At 39.0% G+C, this 14779-nt stretch overlaps 1 protein-coding gene across 2 annotated transcripts in view; it reads right to left on the bottom strand.

The window, feature by feature from the left end:
* Window positions 1-35: 35 nt before the first annotated feature.
* The window catches only part of atp2a2a (ATPase sarcoplasmic/endoplasmic reticulum Ca2+ transporting 2a), a 36801-nt gene continuing 22057 nt past the window's right edge, over window positions 36-14779 (bottom strand). Inside the window, exons 9-21 of one of the 2 annotated variants that reach the window (XM_053503377.1) lie at window positions 11477-11565; window positions 11268-11370; window positions 10574-10705; window positions 10331-10450; window positions 9997-10215; window positions 9505-9840; window positions 9102-9322; window positions 8683-8885; window positions 7396-7481; window positions 7098-7231; window positions 5771-5888; window positions 3516-3636; window positions 36-658 (exon numbers count right to left, since the gene is read on the bottom strand). In XM_053503377.1, the coding sequence (XP_053359352.1) occupies window positions 645-658; window positions 3516-3636; window positions 5771-5888; window positions 7098-7231; window positions 7396-7481; window positions 8683-8885; window positions 9102-9322; window positions 9505-9840; window positions 9997-10215; window positions 10331-10450; window positions 10574-10705; window positions 11268-11370; window positions 11477-11565 (1896 nt within the window). In that variant the 3' untranslated portion in view covers window positions 36-644. Of the gene's footprint in view, window positions 3637-5770; window positions 5889-7097; window positions 7232-7395; window positions 7482-8682; window positions 8886-9101; window positions 9323-9504; window positions 9841-9996; window positions 10216-10330; window positions 10451-10573; window positions 10706-11267; window positions 11371-11476; window positions 11566-14779 lie in introns of both variants that reach the window. The other variant, XM_053503376.1, reaches the window with a different exon arrangement.

Below are 14779 nucleotides of genomic sequence, written 5' to 3'. Positions count from 1 at the left end.
TTGTTGATCCTGATAAAAAAAAAAAAGACTTGTGCTTTCATTTATTATTTTATTAACCACAAATCCTTATGATAATTACAATATTAGACACTGGTTAAACAGTGTCATGCCGTCATGTAGTCGTCACAGGAACAAAAACCCCCATCACGCTCCTTCATGCCGAAACTTATCCGGTCTAAAACAGGACGCAGATCACTGTGACTTGTAAGGCTTATCCCCTTCGCACAATCATTTGGTTGATCTACACATCTCGCAAAATAAAATAAGTCCTTTTGCAAAAAAACAACAAAAAAAAAATAACAGGTGCCTGTCACTAATGACAATTGGTATTTAAATACATACATTTAAATTAAGTATTGCTGTGCTATACAGAAGCATTTCACCAGCATCATGTTTGAATAGCTTAAAGGGACATGCACCCTGATTTCCCTTAATATTTCACTCATTTTAGTCTCTTTTCCATAGAACCTTTCACTCCAATTAACAATTAAAAAATGAAAATAAAAAAATAACTATTTTTTTTTCTTTAGCACTTGGCACAGTTGGCATGCAGGTCATGAGCGATGTGGTTTTGCTTAAAATACTCAGCTAAACTAACAAAACCTTTACAGCTTCTGCAAGGATTACTGAGAACCAGGCCAGGCTTACAGGGCCCGTGCTGAGGAGGGGGAGAGAGAGAGAAAAGGAAAGATTAAAAAGGATGATCAAATGATAAATGAAAAGAAAGAATGTTTTGTTACAAAAGCTTTAGTGAAAGACTGAAGAATGGAATCATTTAAAGATGTATCATATGCATTGCTGATTAAAATACATCATTCTTTTACATCATAGCGCTTTAAAATGTAATGTTCTCTACAAAGGTTGCCAGGTCTGCAATGTTCCTCTGGAACTTAAAATTAAGCACGTGATTTATTTTTCCATAGTGCTTTTGAATTCTTAAATATAACTATATGAAGCCCAATGCTTCATTTCTTATGAAATAAAATAGAAAGGTGTAGTTTTTTAAGGGAAAAGTTACTGACCTCCATTATGATGAGGATTAATAGGGATGTTTATAAAAACACCAATTTGAGATACGATTTATTTTTTTAAAAATATGGTGTAACTTTATAAGTACTACATATGGAGTCGTAATACGGAGTCTAGTATAGACTTTGTAATGCGTCAAATTCTGTGTCTGGGAATAGTTACATTAAGATCTGGCAACCCTGTCTCTCAAGTCTGTGCAACTAGATAGTATTTTAAATAATGAAAATGCAGGCTCAGGATTAATAAGAGTATAGTGGTGAGGAGGTGCAGGAGCAAAAAGTTAGAAGAGTTATGTTCTTACACTCAGTATGGCAAAGCAACGGGAGAAAAATCAACTTTATCACGAAGCATGCTTATAAATTGAGAGCCAATGGGGGAAAAAGCAAAATCTATCAAAAACTATCTCAAGTAACACATCTAGCTGACCTTTTCTAATGGCAGGATTCTCAGAATTCTCTAAATCCCTAGAGACGTTTGTGCTGTGGGTATTTGTTTCAAACTTTTTTTTTCATTTACATAACATGTACATAGAAACACAGCATTTTTTACCTACAAGTAAAGCCACAGTATTGTGCACGTTTTCCACAACCTCGAAAGGTCATGGAATAAAATACTCAAAATACAGAAAAAAAAATCCTACTTGCAAGTGATATTCTTCATCCTTCTAAATAACTAAGTTAAAGCTTGGAAAAAGAGCTTTTCCGAACTTTAAAGGTTTAGGCTGTAATATCTAAGTGTTGACACACGGTGCCTTATTAAGAAAAAAAAGGAAGATCAAATTATTGGCCAAGCAAAGAAAACATTAAAATGATGGTAAAGGACTGTCCAACACCTGAAAGATAGTGCTGAACTATTAACTGCTTAGAAACCAATAATAAAGGGCCTGATTTAGAGATCACTTAACGCTTGGTGAAGTAGAAAAAAAAAACAGTGAAAGGTAGAGCATTTTCATTCTCCACACAATGTGGAGGGCTCACAGGATTTGGACTAAACAGTTGTATGGCCATAAGAAAACCAATGTTATTCAAAAAATAATTTAAAAAAAATGGCATTTGGTAGAAAGCATAAAAATTTTCACTTTGAAACAATGGAAAAAGGTCATGTGGTCTGATGAGTCCAAATTGACCCTCTTCCAGAGCGATGGGCATGTCAGGGATAGAAGGGAAGCACATGAAGTGATGCATAGTGCACAATGTAGAAGCCTCTGGAGGCAGTGTTCTGGGGTCCGGTCTAGACTCAGCAACGTTATGTGACAATAAAATCAAGTCAGCCGACGACCTGAATGTACTGAATCACCAGGTTACCACATCTATAGTTTTTATTCCCTGATGGCACGGGCATATCAAAGTTACAGGCGGTTCAACAAGGTATTAGTGTAAGTTTGTTTGTTTGTTTGTTTGTTTGTTTGTTTTTTGGGGGGGGCAGTGTAGAATAATAAACAGCATTTTCATAGCTGTTTTAAATGAAAATATAATTCTGATACTGTCATGGAAATAAAATGACATGTTTCTAAATTACACCATTCTCTTTATAGATAGTCCAGAAATGAGCTCCACCCCGAGTCAGAACAGAGCTACTCTTCTTAAAGAAGCAATCCACAAGGTTTAAAGTAAGAGGGTGGGGTATGCTGGGTACGGAAAAGGCATATCAGGGTTTTCAGTGCAAGTGCCATTTGCATCTTCAGGGTTAAAAAAATTACAAAGTGCCCCTTTAAAGATAATGAGTTATGCTGGTTTTCTGAGGGGAAAACTAACAAGAATCTAACGAAAATCTGAGTAAAAGTTAACTAGAAGGAAGTGGAACTGAGGTAGCTGAATTCTGCCAAATGCAGAAAGTAACATTTTGTTTTTTAAAAAAAGTACCGTGATTGTACTTCAAAATCTCATAAATTAGACAGGGGCGATTAAAAAGAAAAAAAACAAAACAATATAATCTAGTATATATAGATATATGTTTTTTTACTGTACAGGATTAAGTCATGAAAACACACACTGTCCCAGTCCATCTTGTGGAAAGCAAGGACGTCCGATGGGTCCTTACCCTTTCTGAAAACTAGCTAATAAATATATTAATCCACTGGTTACTTCTAACATCTCATAATAATATAGCTGTAATATATTTATATATAAAAAGAATTCATGTGTGTTTTTAATGCAACAGTTACAGCAATGAATAATAAGTCACTCTTAGAGCTAATTATAAAAACACCAAACATACAGTATGCAGATTCCTGTGCAAACATTCTCTTGGATTAGATTAATCGTGTTTCTGGGTTAATGTGTAGTGGTCGTGTGTTAGCGTCACCGCAGACCTCAGTCAGTGATCGGTCAGTCAGGAATACCGCAGCGAGCGGCCGGCATTAGTGTCCGTGCTGTACAGCCACACCACCAGGGGGAGACAGATAGCTATAAAGGGCCAGGAGATGCCCTGGACACATGCAGACACACTCCAGCTCTCTTGCTGTGCCCCCACAGCTAAATCTTTACCCGGCTCTAGGTAGTTCCTCGCCACAAACTTGAGCAACTCGTCCAACAGGATGACGGGCACGGAGATCTTCAGCACCATCAGCCACTGGGTCAAGTTCAGAGGGGTGATCTGGAAGATGACCTGAAATGAAGAGGAGCACAAGAGAAGCATCTTTCACAATGGTCTCTATGTTTATCAAAACACTTCACTAACATTGCACAGCCTTAGTTAAAGCATAATGCCTTGAAACAGTATGTTTTATAGGCTAACTTATATTTATGTTACTATTTAACATGTTAATAATTAGTTTATGGCTACTGATATTTTGCAGGCTACCATGACGTCAGTTACAACAGTGGACTGCAGGAGCGGCGTTAACCAACATTAGGCTACTATGTTTTTTTTTATTGATAATTCCATTCGAGATGTATTTCAGAGCCAATCAAATTACAGAAAGATGGTCTGATGAATACCTGATCATATATGGGGTTAGCTGTGGTGGATTTTGAAACTTATTCAAAAGAGAAACAAGCATGTGAATGGATGAAGAAGGTAATAAGGATGTTAATGTGCAGAAGTTTGAATTGTTATAATAACATGATTACCTCAGACGGTGTAAAAAATATGTGATTCCTCATGGATTTGATGGCGTTCGGTATCTTTAGCAATAGCTCATTCAGTCTTTCTACTGCAAACGAGACAATGCTCTGGAATATGCTGTGCTTTACACTTCATAGAACGATTTGCGGTAACGTTATTGTTTCAAGCTTTCTCATTAACAGCTAAGTAACTGTTTTTGGGTTGAATCGCAAATGATGTGAAATGGAAAGCTAGTGCGCTATATGTAGAGGGTACAATCCCTTGTTCCACACACCAAATAATGCACTTGATCAGGAGTGAGAGAGGGATTTGGGATTCAGCCTTGTATTAGAAGCTAATTAGCCGTGAACCACAACACGGATAATTCACAGGCATTTTGGAATGACATGAAGCGATAACACAGGAGACTGAAGTGTTGATTAAGATGACATAACGTTATCAGATGTGTTCTTGCTGAAAGTTCTGTGACTGGGTGTGTATGTGGGTTTTGGAACTAGCCTCAAATAAGTATCATCCCTTTTGCCATCCAGAAATAGACACGACCATGGTGGACAATCACATCGAAAAGCCATGCTAAAAATGTCAATAAAGACATAAAATAAGATAATTTGATGTGGTTACAGTTTGTAGTTGTACTTCCTGATTCCACTTTTTATAACCGCTACAGACTCTGAAGACAGGAGAAGCTGTTTCAATGTTAACACAAAGATTTAATGTTGTTCATGTTTTTTTTCTCTATATTATTTTCTTCTTTTTTTAAGTCAGATCTCCAGTTAAAACCAAGAAAGGGTAAATAAAATGCAATGATCTGTAGATCATTTTAGAGGACAATGTCTCTACAGGACTGTTTAAATGCATGCCTGGAAGGCCAGTGTCCAGTACAGTTTAGTGATTCTTCTGCTCAAACACAGCCGATTTCAACAAATCTGTAAATTAGCAGGTTCACTGAGTGGGTTTTGGTGCTGGTGAATTACAAAATGTGCAGTAAACTGGTCCTCCAGTAATGGATTTGAACAGGCCTGATCTAATGTATCTACCCTGTAGCTAGTTATTACTCGGATGTGCTGGCTTTAGCTTAATAATTGACATAAGTGCTTATGATTGGTCATAGAGCATAGGGCATAGAGCATCTGGTACAGTACATTTTGGTGAAAATAAATACTTTCCTGGTCTGAATCAGGCCCACAGCCCTGCAGTTGATGACTAATGCCATATTTATTATAACCATAGCAAACTAATGTCATGGTCAATTCCCCTTTCATGCCTCATTGACTCAGAATTTCTTACTGTGTGTATATTGGATGTGATGTCAACCATATCCTTTAAAGGTATAAAAGCTAAAACTAAGTTAATTCAAATGTATGGCATTTAAAAAATAAATAAATAAAGACATTTAAAGATGTATATAAACCTTAAAACTCTGCTGTGAAGGGGTTTGTTTCTGTCTTATAAATATATAGGATACGGGATGTAGATTTTATATAGATAAAATATATATATTTAGTACATGCGTCTTATAATTTTTTTAATATATACACATATGTATAAACTGTATATATAGTACATGTGTCCTATAATATAATAAAACAATATAACCCTGCCTGAGCTAGACTCAAATCAGTCATGCTGTCGATCCCCTCAATTTTCTGTTTGTTCTGTCCACCATCGTTCTTACCGGCAGAGGCTCGACGTAGAGGATGAGGAAGTGCAGGGACATGGAGAGGCAAATGGCTCCCAGCAGCCACACGTTCTCCCATGGAGGCATGCGAATCAGAGACTGGTTCTCCGACAGACTGGACACCAATGCAAAGATTTATTATGGTGATTAAAAAAAAGCACTATTATTTTTGTAGTAACAAATGAGACTGACAGGTAAAAAGACTGGCACAAAATCGGTGACTCGGTTTGTGCTGTACAGAAAAATCACACAAGCTTAAGCCTTATGCATCGAATAGATGTAGTACACTACAGAGCAAAAATAAAAGACATCTTTCAAACATTCTCTCAGTGAGCCTGTCACTGATTCACTCACCCCTACACCAACTAGTGATTTCTAATGAGTCTCCCGAACAACTTCACCAGTTAGTGCTTTTTGATATGTGATGCACTGTTGGGAACAAAAGCCAACACAGTGCCTGTTTGTGGGTCTGGTGAGCCGTTTTTAAAAAGAAAACTGTGGTTTCAGCTGCTTTAAGAGCACGGACAGAATATTACAAATTGTGAACGTTTTCTAAAGACCGTGTGGGCGTTTTTTTTTTTTTTTTTTTTTTTTTACAAGCTTTACCTTTTCTGTTTTTTAAAAAATACTTTCCCTTCCAAAATCAAAACCTCCAGTATCCTCACCAGTCTAGTGTCAGAAAACAATACTGTGCAACACATGAGATAAAATGTGGAATTGATTTTCCTCTTTATACCAATTCAATAGATGCTATAAGAACATTTTGTCCGCATTAATATTTGAAATATAGTGAGCTACAGTGCCTTGCAAAAGTATTCATACAAAATGTATTTTGTACACTCGTAAAAAAAAATTGAAAACTTTTTTATTATTTTCCTTCCACTTCACAATGATGTGCCACTTTGTGTTGGTTTATCACATAAAATCCCAATAAAATGCATTTACGTCTGTAGTTGTAACATGACAAAATGGAACATGGAAAAGTTAAAGGGGTATAAAAACTTTTGCAATGCACCGTACCTGTTAAACGGCTATAAAAAATGTTATCATTAATATAAACGCTCTCAATTTTTATAGATTTTTTGTTTCCAAACTCTTGCCCTGCAGTAACCTTATTTACACAATCATTATGAAACTGACTTGCTCGCTGTAATAACAGTGATAATATACGACACTCCTACTTCCCTGATATCACAGATTCTTGATGGTACTAATCAGAACTGTCCGTTTTGCTAAACATGAAAAAGTGCAAAGCTCTGTCCAAATAAACTTGCAATTCATTACGCCTTTTCTGTGCGTTTGTGTGATTCTTCGTGCGACAGACCTGTTGAGAGCGTTGCACATCTCGATGGTGACGAGTACAGACAGCGCCATGGTCATGGGGTACGGCGATTCGAACACGTGACACTCCAAATCTTGAAAGTCAGGATGGTCAGGAGAACACTGCAGGAAGTGACTCTGATAAAAAAAAAAGAGAGAAAGAATGAAACACAACACACGGACAGGAAGCATGCCATTTAAAATGAAAAGAAAGTCGAAAAATTCACACTTGAACAAATGAGCTGTTATTGTTAACAGTTCCACTTCCCACGTGCAGCCCTGACGCCTGCCCGAACACTCACCAGCTGGTAGAGGGTGACCTGAGGGCCGTCATCAGCCACAGTGAACCACCAGGCTGCAGCTCCCACTGTAGCAGCTCCCACATAGCCTATGAGACACAGCACAGACACACTGCAATTACCACCTACAGCCCGCTACATCACAGTTCCTCAATCCCACTCCTGAGGGACCGCCACACTGCGGATCAGAATCGGAGGACTGCATTACGATACAACCGAAGCAGATATGTTACGGGAGAAATGTAAATATATAAATTTATACTTATATAGAAGAAGAAAACAGTAAACAGACTGGATATTTAGACATAGTTAGACCCTTTTATTAAATGGTTTAACTTTTGAACTTTACCGCTCAAGAGAGTACGGCAAACAAACAGTGTTTTTAATCATGATATTATTATCACTGGGCTAAATTCGCGGTAAAATTGTAGAATCAATACACAGTTCTGGGATCATTAAAGGTTTTTCTTCTGTTAAAATGATCAACTTTTTGTCTTTTGTCAACTTTTTTGTCTTTCTGGAAATTTTTAAGTGAAAAAGAAAGAAAAAATACATCTGGATAAAACAAAATCTGTTTAATAAATATACTGAACTGCTATTAACTATGTCCGCCGTTGCACGTTCATCAGCCATCCATCCATCCATTCTCCAACTCACTTAGGCTTTGTAGGGTCTTGGAGCCAGAAAACTCCGGGCACAAGGTGGGGGACGCCCTGGATGGGGTCCCAACCCATCACACTGCCCAAGCATGCACTCACACACACACAGTCATAAAATATGGACAATTTGGAAACATCAATCAGTCTACATTGCATGGCTTTGGACTGAGGGAGGAAACCTGAGCGCCTGGAGTAAACCCACCTACACTGGGATGACGTGAACTTCATACATACAGACAGGAGATGGGATTTGAACCACAACCCTGAAGGTTTCATCAATAATGAACTAATACATTTATAGAGAATCATTAAAGAACAATGGATGCCATTTTAATATGGGAGTGGTTAAAATATGCAAGCTGTTAATCATCATTTCTTACTCAACTGGATCATCATCATTATTAAGGGGGAAAAGTTTGGATTCCTATCTTTGTTTCTATGCTAATTTGGTCCTTTAACTTCTGGCTGATTCAAAACAATGAAAATCCAAGACATATTTCTTTAAAAGTTCTAGTGAAGCAAGCTTTGGCTTTGACAGGAAGAACTCAGTCTCGTTGAATTTGCCCTAATATAGTCTATTAACACATCACGGCATGTTTTAGGATCTCGATTAAGAAGCAGGTTAACTCACAGCCGATGGCGAGATATCTAAAGAAGAGCCAGCCGGAAATCAGGGGCTCCTTGGCGTTGCGGGGAGGTTTTTCCATAATGTCCAGGTCAGGGGGATTGAAGCCAAGCGCGGTGGCAGGCAAGCCGTCTGTCACCAGGTTAACCCACAGCAGCTGCACTGGGATCAGAGCCTCTGGGAAGCCCAATGCTGCAGTCAGAAAGATACTGCGGAGCAAAAAAAAATAATCATTACACACAGCACTCAGGAACCCAGAGGTCCATGTGTTATATCTAATGTGTCCATTTTATTCTGTAATATATCTAGGGAATTGGCGAGGAACACATGACTAAACGAAATGCCACATTTTTGTTTATATAATAAATTAATTATACATCACAAACACAAATCAGCACAAAGAAACTGCATGGGCAGTGACTGACCAGACGACCTCGCCCACATTGGAAGAGATGAGGTAGCGGATGAACTGCTTCATGTTGTTGTAGATGGCTCGACCTTCTTCAACAGCGGCTACGATGGTGGAAAAGTTGTCGTCAGCGAGGACCATTTCCGAGGCTGTCTTGGCCACAGCAGTGCCAGAGCCCATAGCAATGCCAATCTCTGCCTTTTTCAGGGCAGGGGCATCATTCACCCCGTCTCCCGTCTGTGGAGGAAGTGATCGAGACAGCCATTGATAATGATCAATTTTATTTCGTACAGGATTTTATTATAATGCCTAGGAACTGGTTTATTGACTATGGATTTGATGTTTACAGTTAAATTTATCCAACCAGTACAATATTTTACATTTACATAACGTTACAGGTTCGGTTCTGATGTCGTTACCATGGCAGTGATCTCATCTAAGCCCTGGAGGAATTCCACGATCTTAGATTTGTGAGAAGGTTCGACACGAGCAAAGCAGCGGGCAGCCACTACAGCGTCGCGCTGCGCCTCGGGGGAAAGGTCATCAAACTCACGGCCCGTGAAGGCCATGCAATTAACGTCATCGTCCTCGGAGAAGATGCCGATGCGCCTGCAGATGGCCACCGCTGTGCCTTTGTTATCACCTGTGATCATGATGACGCGGATACCGGCATAACGACAGAGCTTGATGGAGGCGGCCACCTCGGTCCTGGGAGGATCCAGCATGCCCACACAGCCCACAAACGTCAGGTCAGACTGCACACAACAGAGTGTTAGTAAACAATCGAAGCATTGATGAAATATTAAAAGTATTAAGTAGGAAAATTTAAGAATTCATGTAAACAGGAAAAGAAAGGGGTAGGTCTCATTTCTGGACTGGAACAATGTAAGCTAAAGATCTATAAGCAGTACCTCGTACTCGCCGAAGCGTGCCGTGTCAGACAGAACCATCTCGTCCTTTCTGAGCGGGCTGTCCCGGGTGGCTAGTGCCAGGCAACGGAGCGTGTCACGTCCAGTGCCATAATCCCGGATTACAGACATGATCTTATCCTTAATGCCCTGAGTCATGGGCACGCGGGTTGCGCCCACACGTACATATGTACATCTGTCAATCACTCCCTCTGGGGCTCCCTGCAAACGGCAGTTGCACGATAGTGGAGGCAGGTTAAGAAGCAAATTCCATGGTCTAAAAAACTGAATTTAATAGACATAATTCGATATTCTGCTGCAGAATATATCTAGTCACCTTAATAAACATCTTGCTGGTGGTGGACTTGCCCTTGCTGGGGGTGCAGTACACAGACATTGACTTTCTGTCCCGAGAAAACTCCAGTGTAAACTCCTTCCTCATGAGCTGCTTGATCACCTGAGACACACAGGCAGACAGGCAGACACACACACGTGCGTTTATGTCACTTAGATTTATACACAGTAAATCTGTCCATAATTGTGACTTTTATAATTTACTTAATTAACTGTAGATGTTTACCGAGTTGCAGGCATTGGCTTTCTCGACCCTGGACAGGTTCCTGACATCTGTATCAAACACGTTCATCTTCTCCACCAGGCAGGTCAGAGCAGTCTCGGTGGCTTCTCCCACCTTCTCATACACACCTTTAGCCTACAGACACGCCCGATATTTTAGCTTTACATACAAGTCAAAAGCTCTGTTTAGCCTTTTATATCATTTACGAATTACTCCCAAATTAAAGAAGCATTTTGTTATATTAATTGACTTTTCTTTCCTCCATCCAATCACAGTTTAACTCATCATGCTTTCAAATGATCCTGTGTTCCCATATATAGTATACTGTATGTTTCTAAAAATCCGAGCCAAACAGATGTGTTCCAGATGCTGCTGGAGCTAGTTTTTGGGTAAGAAATATGTAAAAAGATGTCATAAACAAATATATCAACCAAAACAATAACTGAATGCCAAAATTTCAATTCATAACATAGATTAATGTTAATCTAATCTAACAGTTTAATAAAATGAACATGTTTAATTAATTCAATACAAAGTACATTTGAAAACATTTGTAAGAAATGTTCTTTAATATTCCAAACCGCACTATTAACACAAAGTCGTTGATGCTGCATTTTTCTTTGAACTGTAAATGTGTGTGCGTTTTTTTTTTTTTTTTTTTTCATGTCCAGTTATATTTGTGCGTATGTGATGGTACCTCGTTAAAGTCCAGGGAGGAGTCATTACACAAAGCACAGATCGTAGCAATCTCCACCAGAGCATCATAGCCAGAGCACTTAATTGGTCGGTTATCCAGGTATCTGCGAGGAGACACAATATGAGTTTCATCAGACAGTTCACAAGCGGGAAAAAAGAAAAATAGTTTTGAAACGTTATGTATACAGTATGATGTAATGAGAGACTTACACATCTCCTTCAGGGGCATAGGTCGATCCAGAGATAGTGAACTCAGTCAGAGAACAGTTCTCACCTTCTGCTTTGTCCAAGATGAACATCTAGAGGGAAAAAAAATGTCTTGTTAAGGCTACAGGAAGGAAGATTTGTAATGTAATGCTTTAACCGAGGCATGGTTTGTGTTCTTCAGAAACTGCTGATCTTCTGGAATGCTTATGCACAAAATCCTCATGAGCAACCATTCCCAAACTTAGAAAGGCAACGGGCCAGTTTGAAATTCTTTTGCGTTTGAAATGGGAAAATCTCTTGTGTTTCTCTCTAACTAGATATTTTTATTTCATAAACAGAACACCTATTCCTAAGACAATGCAGTGCAAGGTACCAATCCATCCACATACTGTACATAATGTGTAAAGCAACAAATGTAATCTAATAACAGCTTTCCTTGTACTGTAGCACTATTATGATTTTGAATTCTGATGCCTTCGCTAATGACGACAATAAGAACCTTGCATTCCACCTTCAGCGTCTGGGTTCGATTCCCGTCTGTATGCATGTTCTTCTTGTGCTTTGTGGGTTTCCACCCACAGTCCAAAGACATGCAGAAGAGACTAATTTTCCAAAATGCCCATAGTGTGTGAATGAGCGTGTGAGTGTGTGTGTATATACAATATGTGTGTGTGCCCTGGAATGGATTGACACCCCGTGCAGGGTGTACACTGCTTCGTACCCTAAAGGATAGACTCCAGGCCCCCAGCGACCCTGTATATGGAATAAAGTAGAACAGACGAAAAAAAAGTGAGTGCTTCACATGGCCCACCAGAAGTTAAACTGACCTGTATAACTGACACAGTTGTGTTTAGGATTAACTCCACCTCTCGCACTGAACTCACACTGAACTGTCTAAGCTTTGCTCACGTCTGTAGTAACGTCTGAGGTCTGGATACCCACGTGCACACTTTCTGCATGGATCAAACCACTGATGTGTATTATAAAGTGCTATTGAATCTATTTGGATTATTACACCATATCTTTCTTCTGCTAGGATGGGATATCTCGTACAGTATGTGTCATCACATTCACGTGGCTTTTCACAGGATGTCTTCCCAATCTTTCAAAACCCCAGCTGCCATCTTTCTCAGTTTTTGAAACCATTTAGTGCCTAATTCGGGCATACTCTACACGTGTATTATATCTAAGAGGCACAATTTTCTTTTTCTTTTTTTTTTCTGGGAAAGAGTCCCATGTTAAATGGCAGGTTAAGAAAACTAGTTAAGAAGATCTTCGGCTCATATAATAGACTGCATTTATGCAGAGGAAATTATCCCAACACAAATAGTGAATCTGAGCCATTCAGAGATGTTCTGGTTAAACCACAGTAATCACAGGCCTTTTTATGTACAAATACATAATCGGATATGTTAAACAGTTCTTCCTGATTTGGAATCAAACCATTCCTAGAGCCCATCAAGATTCTACACCGGTTCTGATCTGCAGCTTTTCCTGCGACTGCTGTTTCTCTAACTGTTTGTGAAGTTGTAGTTCTTATTCCAAGTGTTCTTTAGACACTACATTCCTTCTACTGATCTGACACTTGTGTTTTTGCCAATCTCCATCCTCACAGGAAGCAGAACAGCGCTCCTGGGCCAGAGAGTGGGAGAACACCAAACAGAGCTGCAGAATGCACACACACACACACACACACACACACTGGCTGCTTGCGTTAGAAGAAGAACAGCAGATAGCATTCAGACTGCTAAGATACGAACTACAGCACATCATAGATATTTGAGAAAAACCTTAAACTTCTTCTCGAAGCCTTTCTTTCTGACCTTTTTCGTGTTTATACCGCAGCACGGACAATTTCTTGATTCTGACTGTTCAGAAGGTGCTGAATAATTTTCTACGACAGCAGCTCTGACTGTAGCGCCAGCTGCAATTTGAATCACAGGTTTATATTAAAGTGCTGGCTGGAATATATCAGTATGTATCGTTACATTCATGTTGCTTTGCACAGGGTGTCTTCACAATCTTTTAAAAGCCCAGCTGCCACCTTTCTCACACTGCTGCAGAGTTTTGAATATATATCAGTATCGTTTCTACAGTAACAGCTCACATATGGACGGTGGGAGCTCCATGTAAACACGTTTTCAGAATGTGTGTAATTGCTGAGACGGTAAAGATTTCTATAAGCATTTGTAAAAGAATTCTCTAGCGTCAATGTCTTGTAACGGTCAGTGGAAGGGAACCCTTCCCACATTCCCAAAATTGACCCTAAATTAGTGCAATATTGAGATAATAGAAAATCATATGGAGATCGTCAGGAGCTCGTGGGAGATTATGATATAGTGCGTCACAGTTTAAGAGAAAAGCGAGACTGCAAGGGAGTTACTGCTCATACCCATCCATAAGTGATAACAAATATTAAACACCATTACAAATATCTATAAATTTATTAAAATGATGACGTCACATTATATCATTTATGAAAATGATTGAAAAATTGCTGTGGTTTACTAATAAAACACTCCATGTTATGATGTTATGGGGGGAAAAATCTGATCAGTTATGTGATGTGTGGTGATTCATACTGTATATTGCCACACTGTCTCCAAAATCGATTTTTTAAAATAGATATCCTTAGACGAGAAATGTCCGTTTTTCAGTTTGATTGTCCATGACCAGTGATCGGCCAATCGGCTTTGCATATAACCAGTTCTGTCCCGAGCACAGAAGCTTCCAGTTGCGCAACAAAAACTTTTTTTATGCTGTTACATTAATAAAATTTACCGGACTCTGTGAACGACTTAAGTCTCAAACACGCTCATTACATAAAGTCACAAAATACCGCTAAGTAATTGAAAATCCAGAAAAAATTGTGACGCCCCAGGTCCTTGCGTTAGAAGCCAGCCACGCCGGCCTGCTCGCCCGTGCGCTTGCTGTCAAGTTGAGTTTTGAGACTTAATAAATGATAGGAGACGGTAAAATGACGCCGATTCTTTATAATCCTACAGGTGGCGCACTCTGAACTATTTACATATTTTCATCCCATGTGTTAGGAATTAATTATTTGCCAAGTTTGTTTAGAAATAATAATTATGATGGATGATCATACATATTTCTCATATTGTGATACTTATAGAATCACAATATTAATCAAATCTGCACCTAGGTATCGCAGTAATATTGTATTGGGAGGTGACTGTTTAATCTTCACTTTACTTTGGGTAGCATCACACCACCTGGTCACTGATTGTTTTCCTATAAGAACATGGCACCAAGTGCTTTATTTCATACCTAATCACATTTCAATCA

This window comes from Clarias gariepinus, chromosome 9, assembly GCF_024256425.1.
Source record: "Clarias gariepinus isolate MV-2021 ecotype Netherlands chromosome 9, CGAR_prim_01v2, whole genome shotgun sequence".
Lineage (NCBI taxonomy): Eukaryota > Metazoa > Chordata > Actinopteri > Siluriformes > Clariidae > Clarias > Clarias gariepinus.
This window is presented reverse-complemented; position numbering and strand designations above follow the sequence as displayed.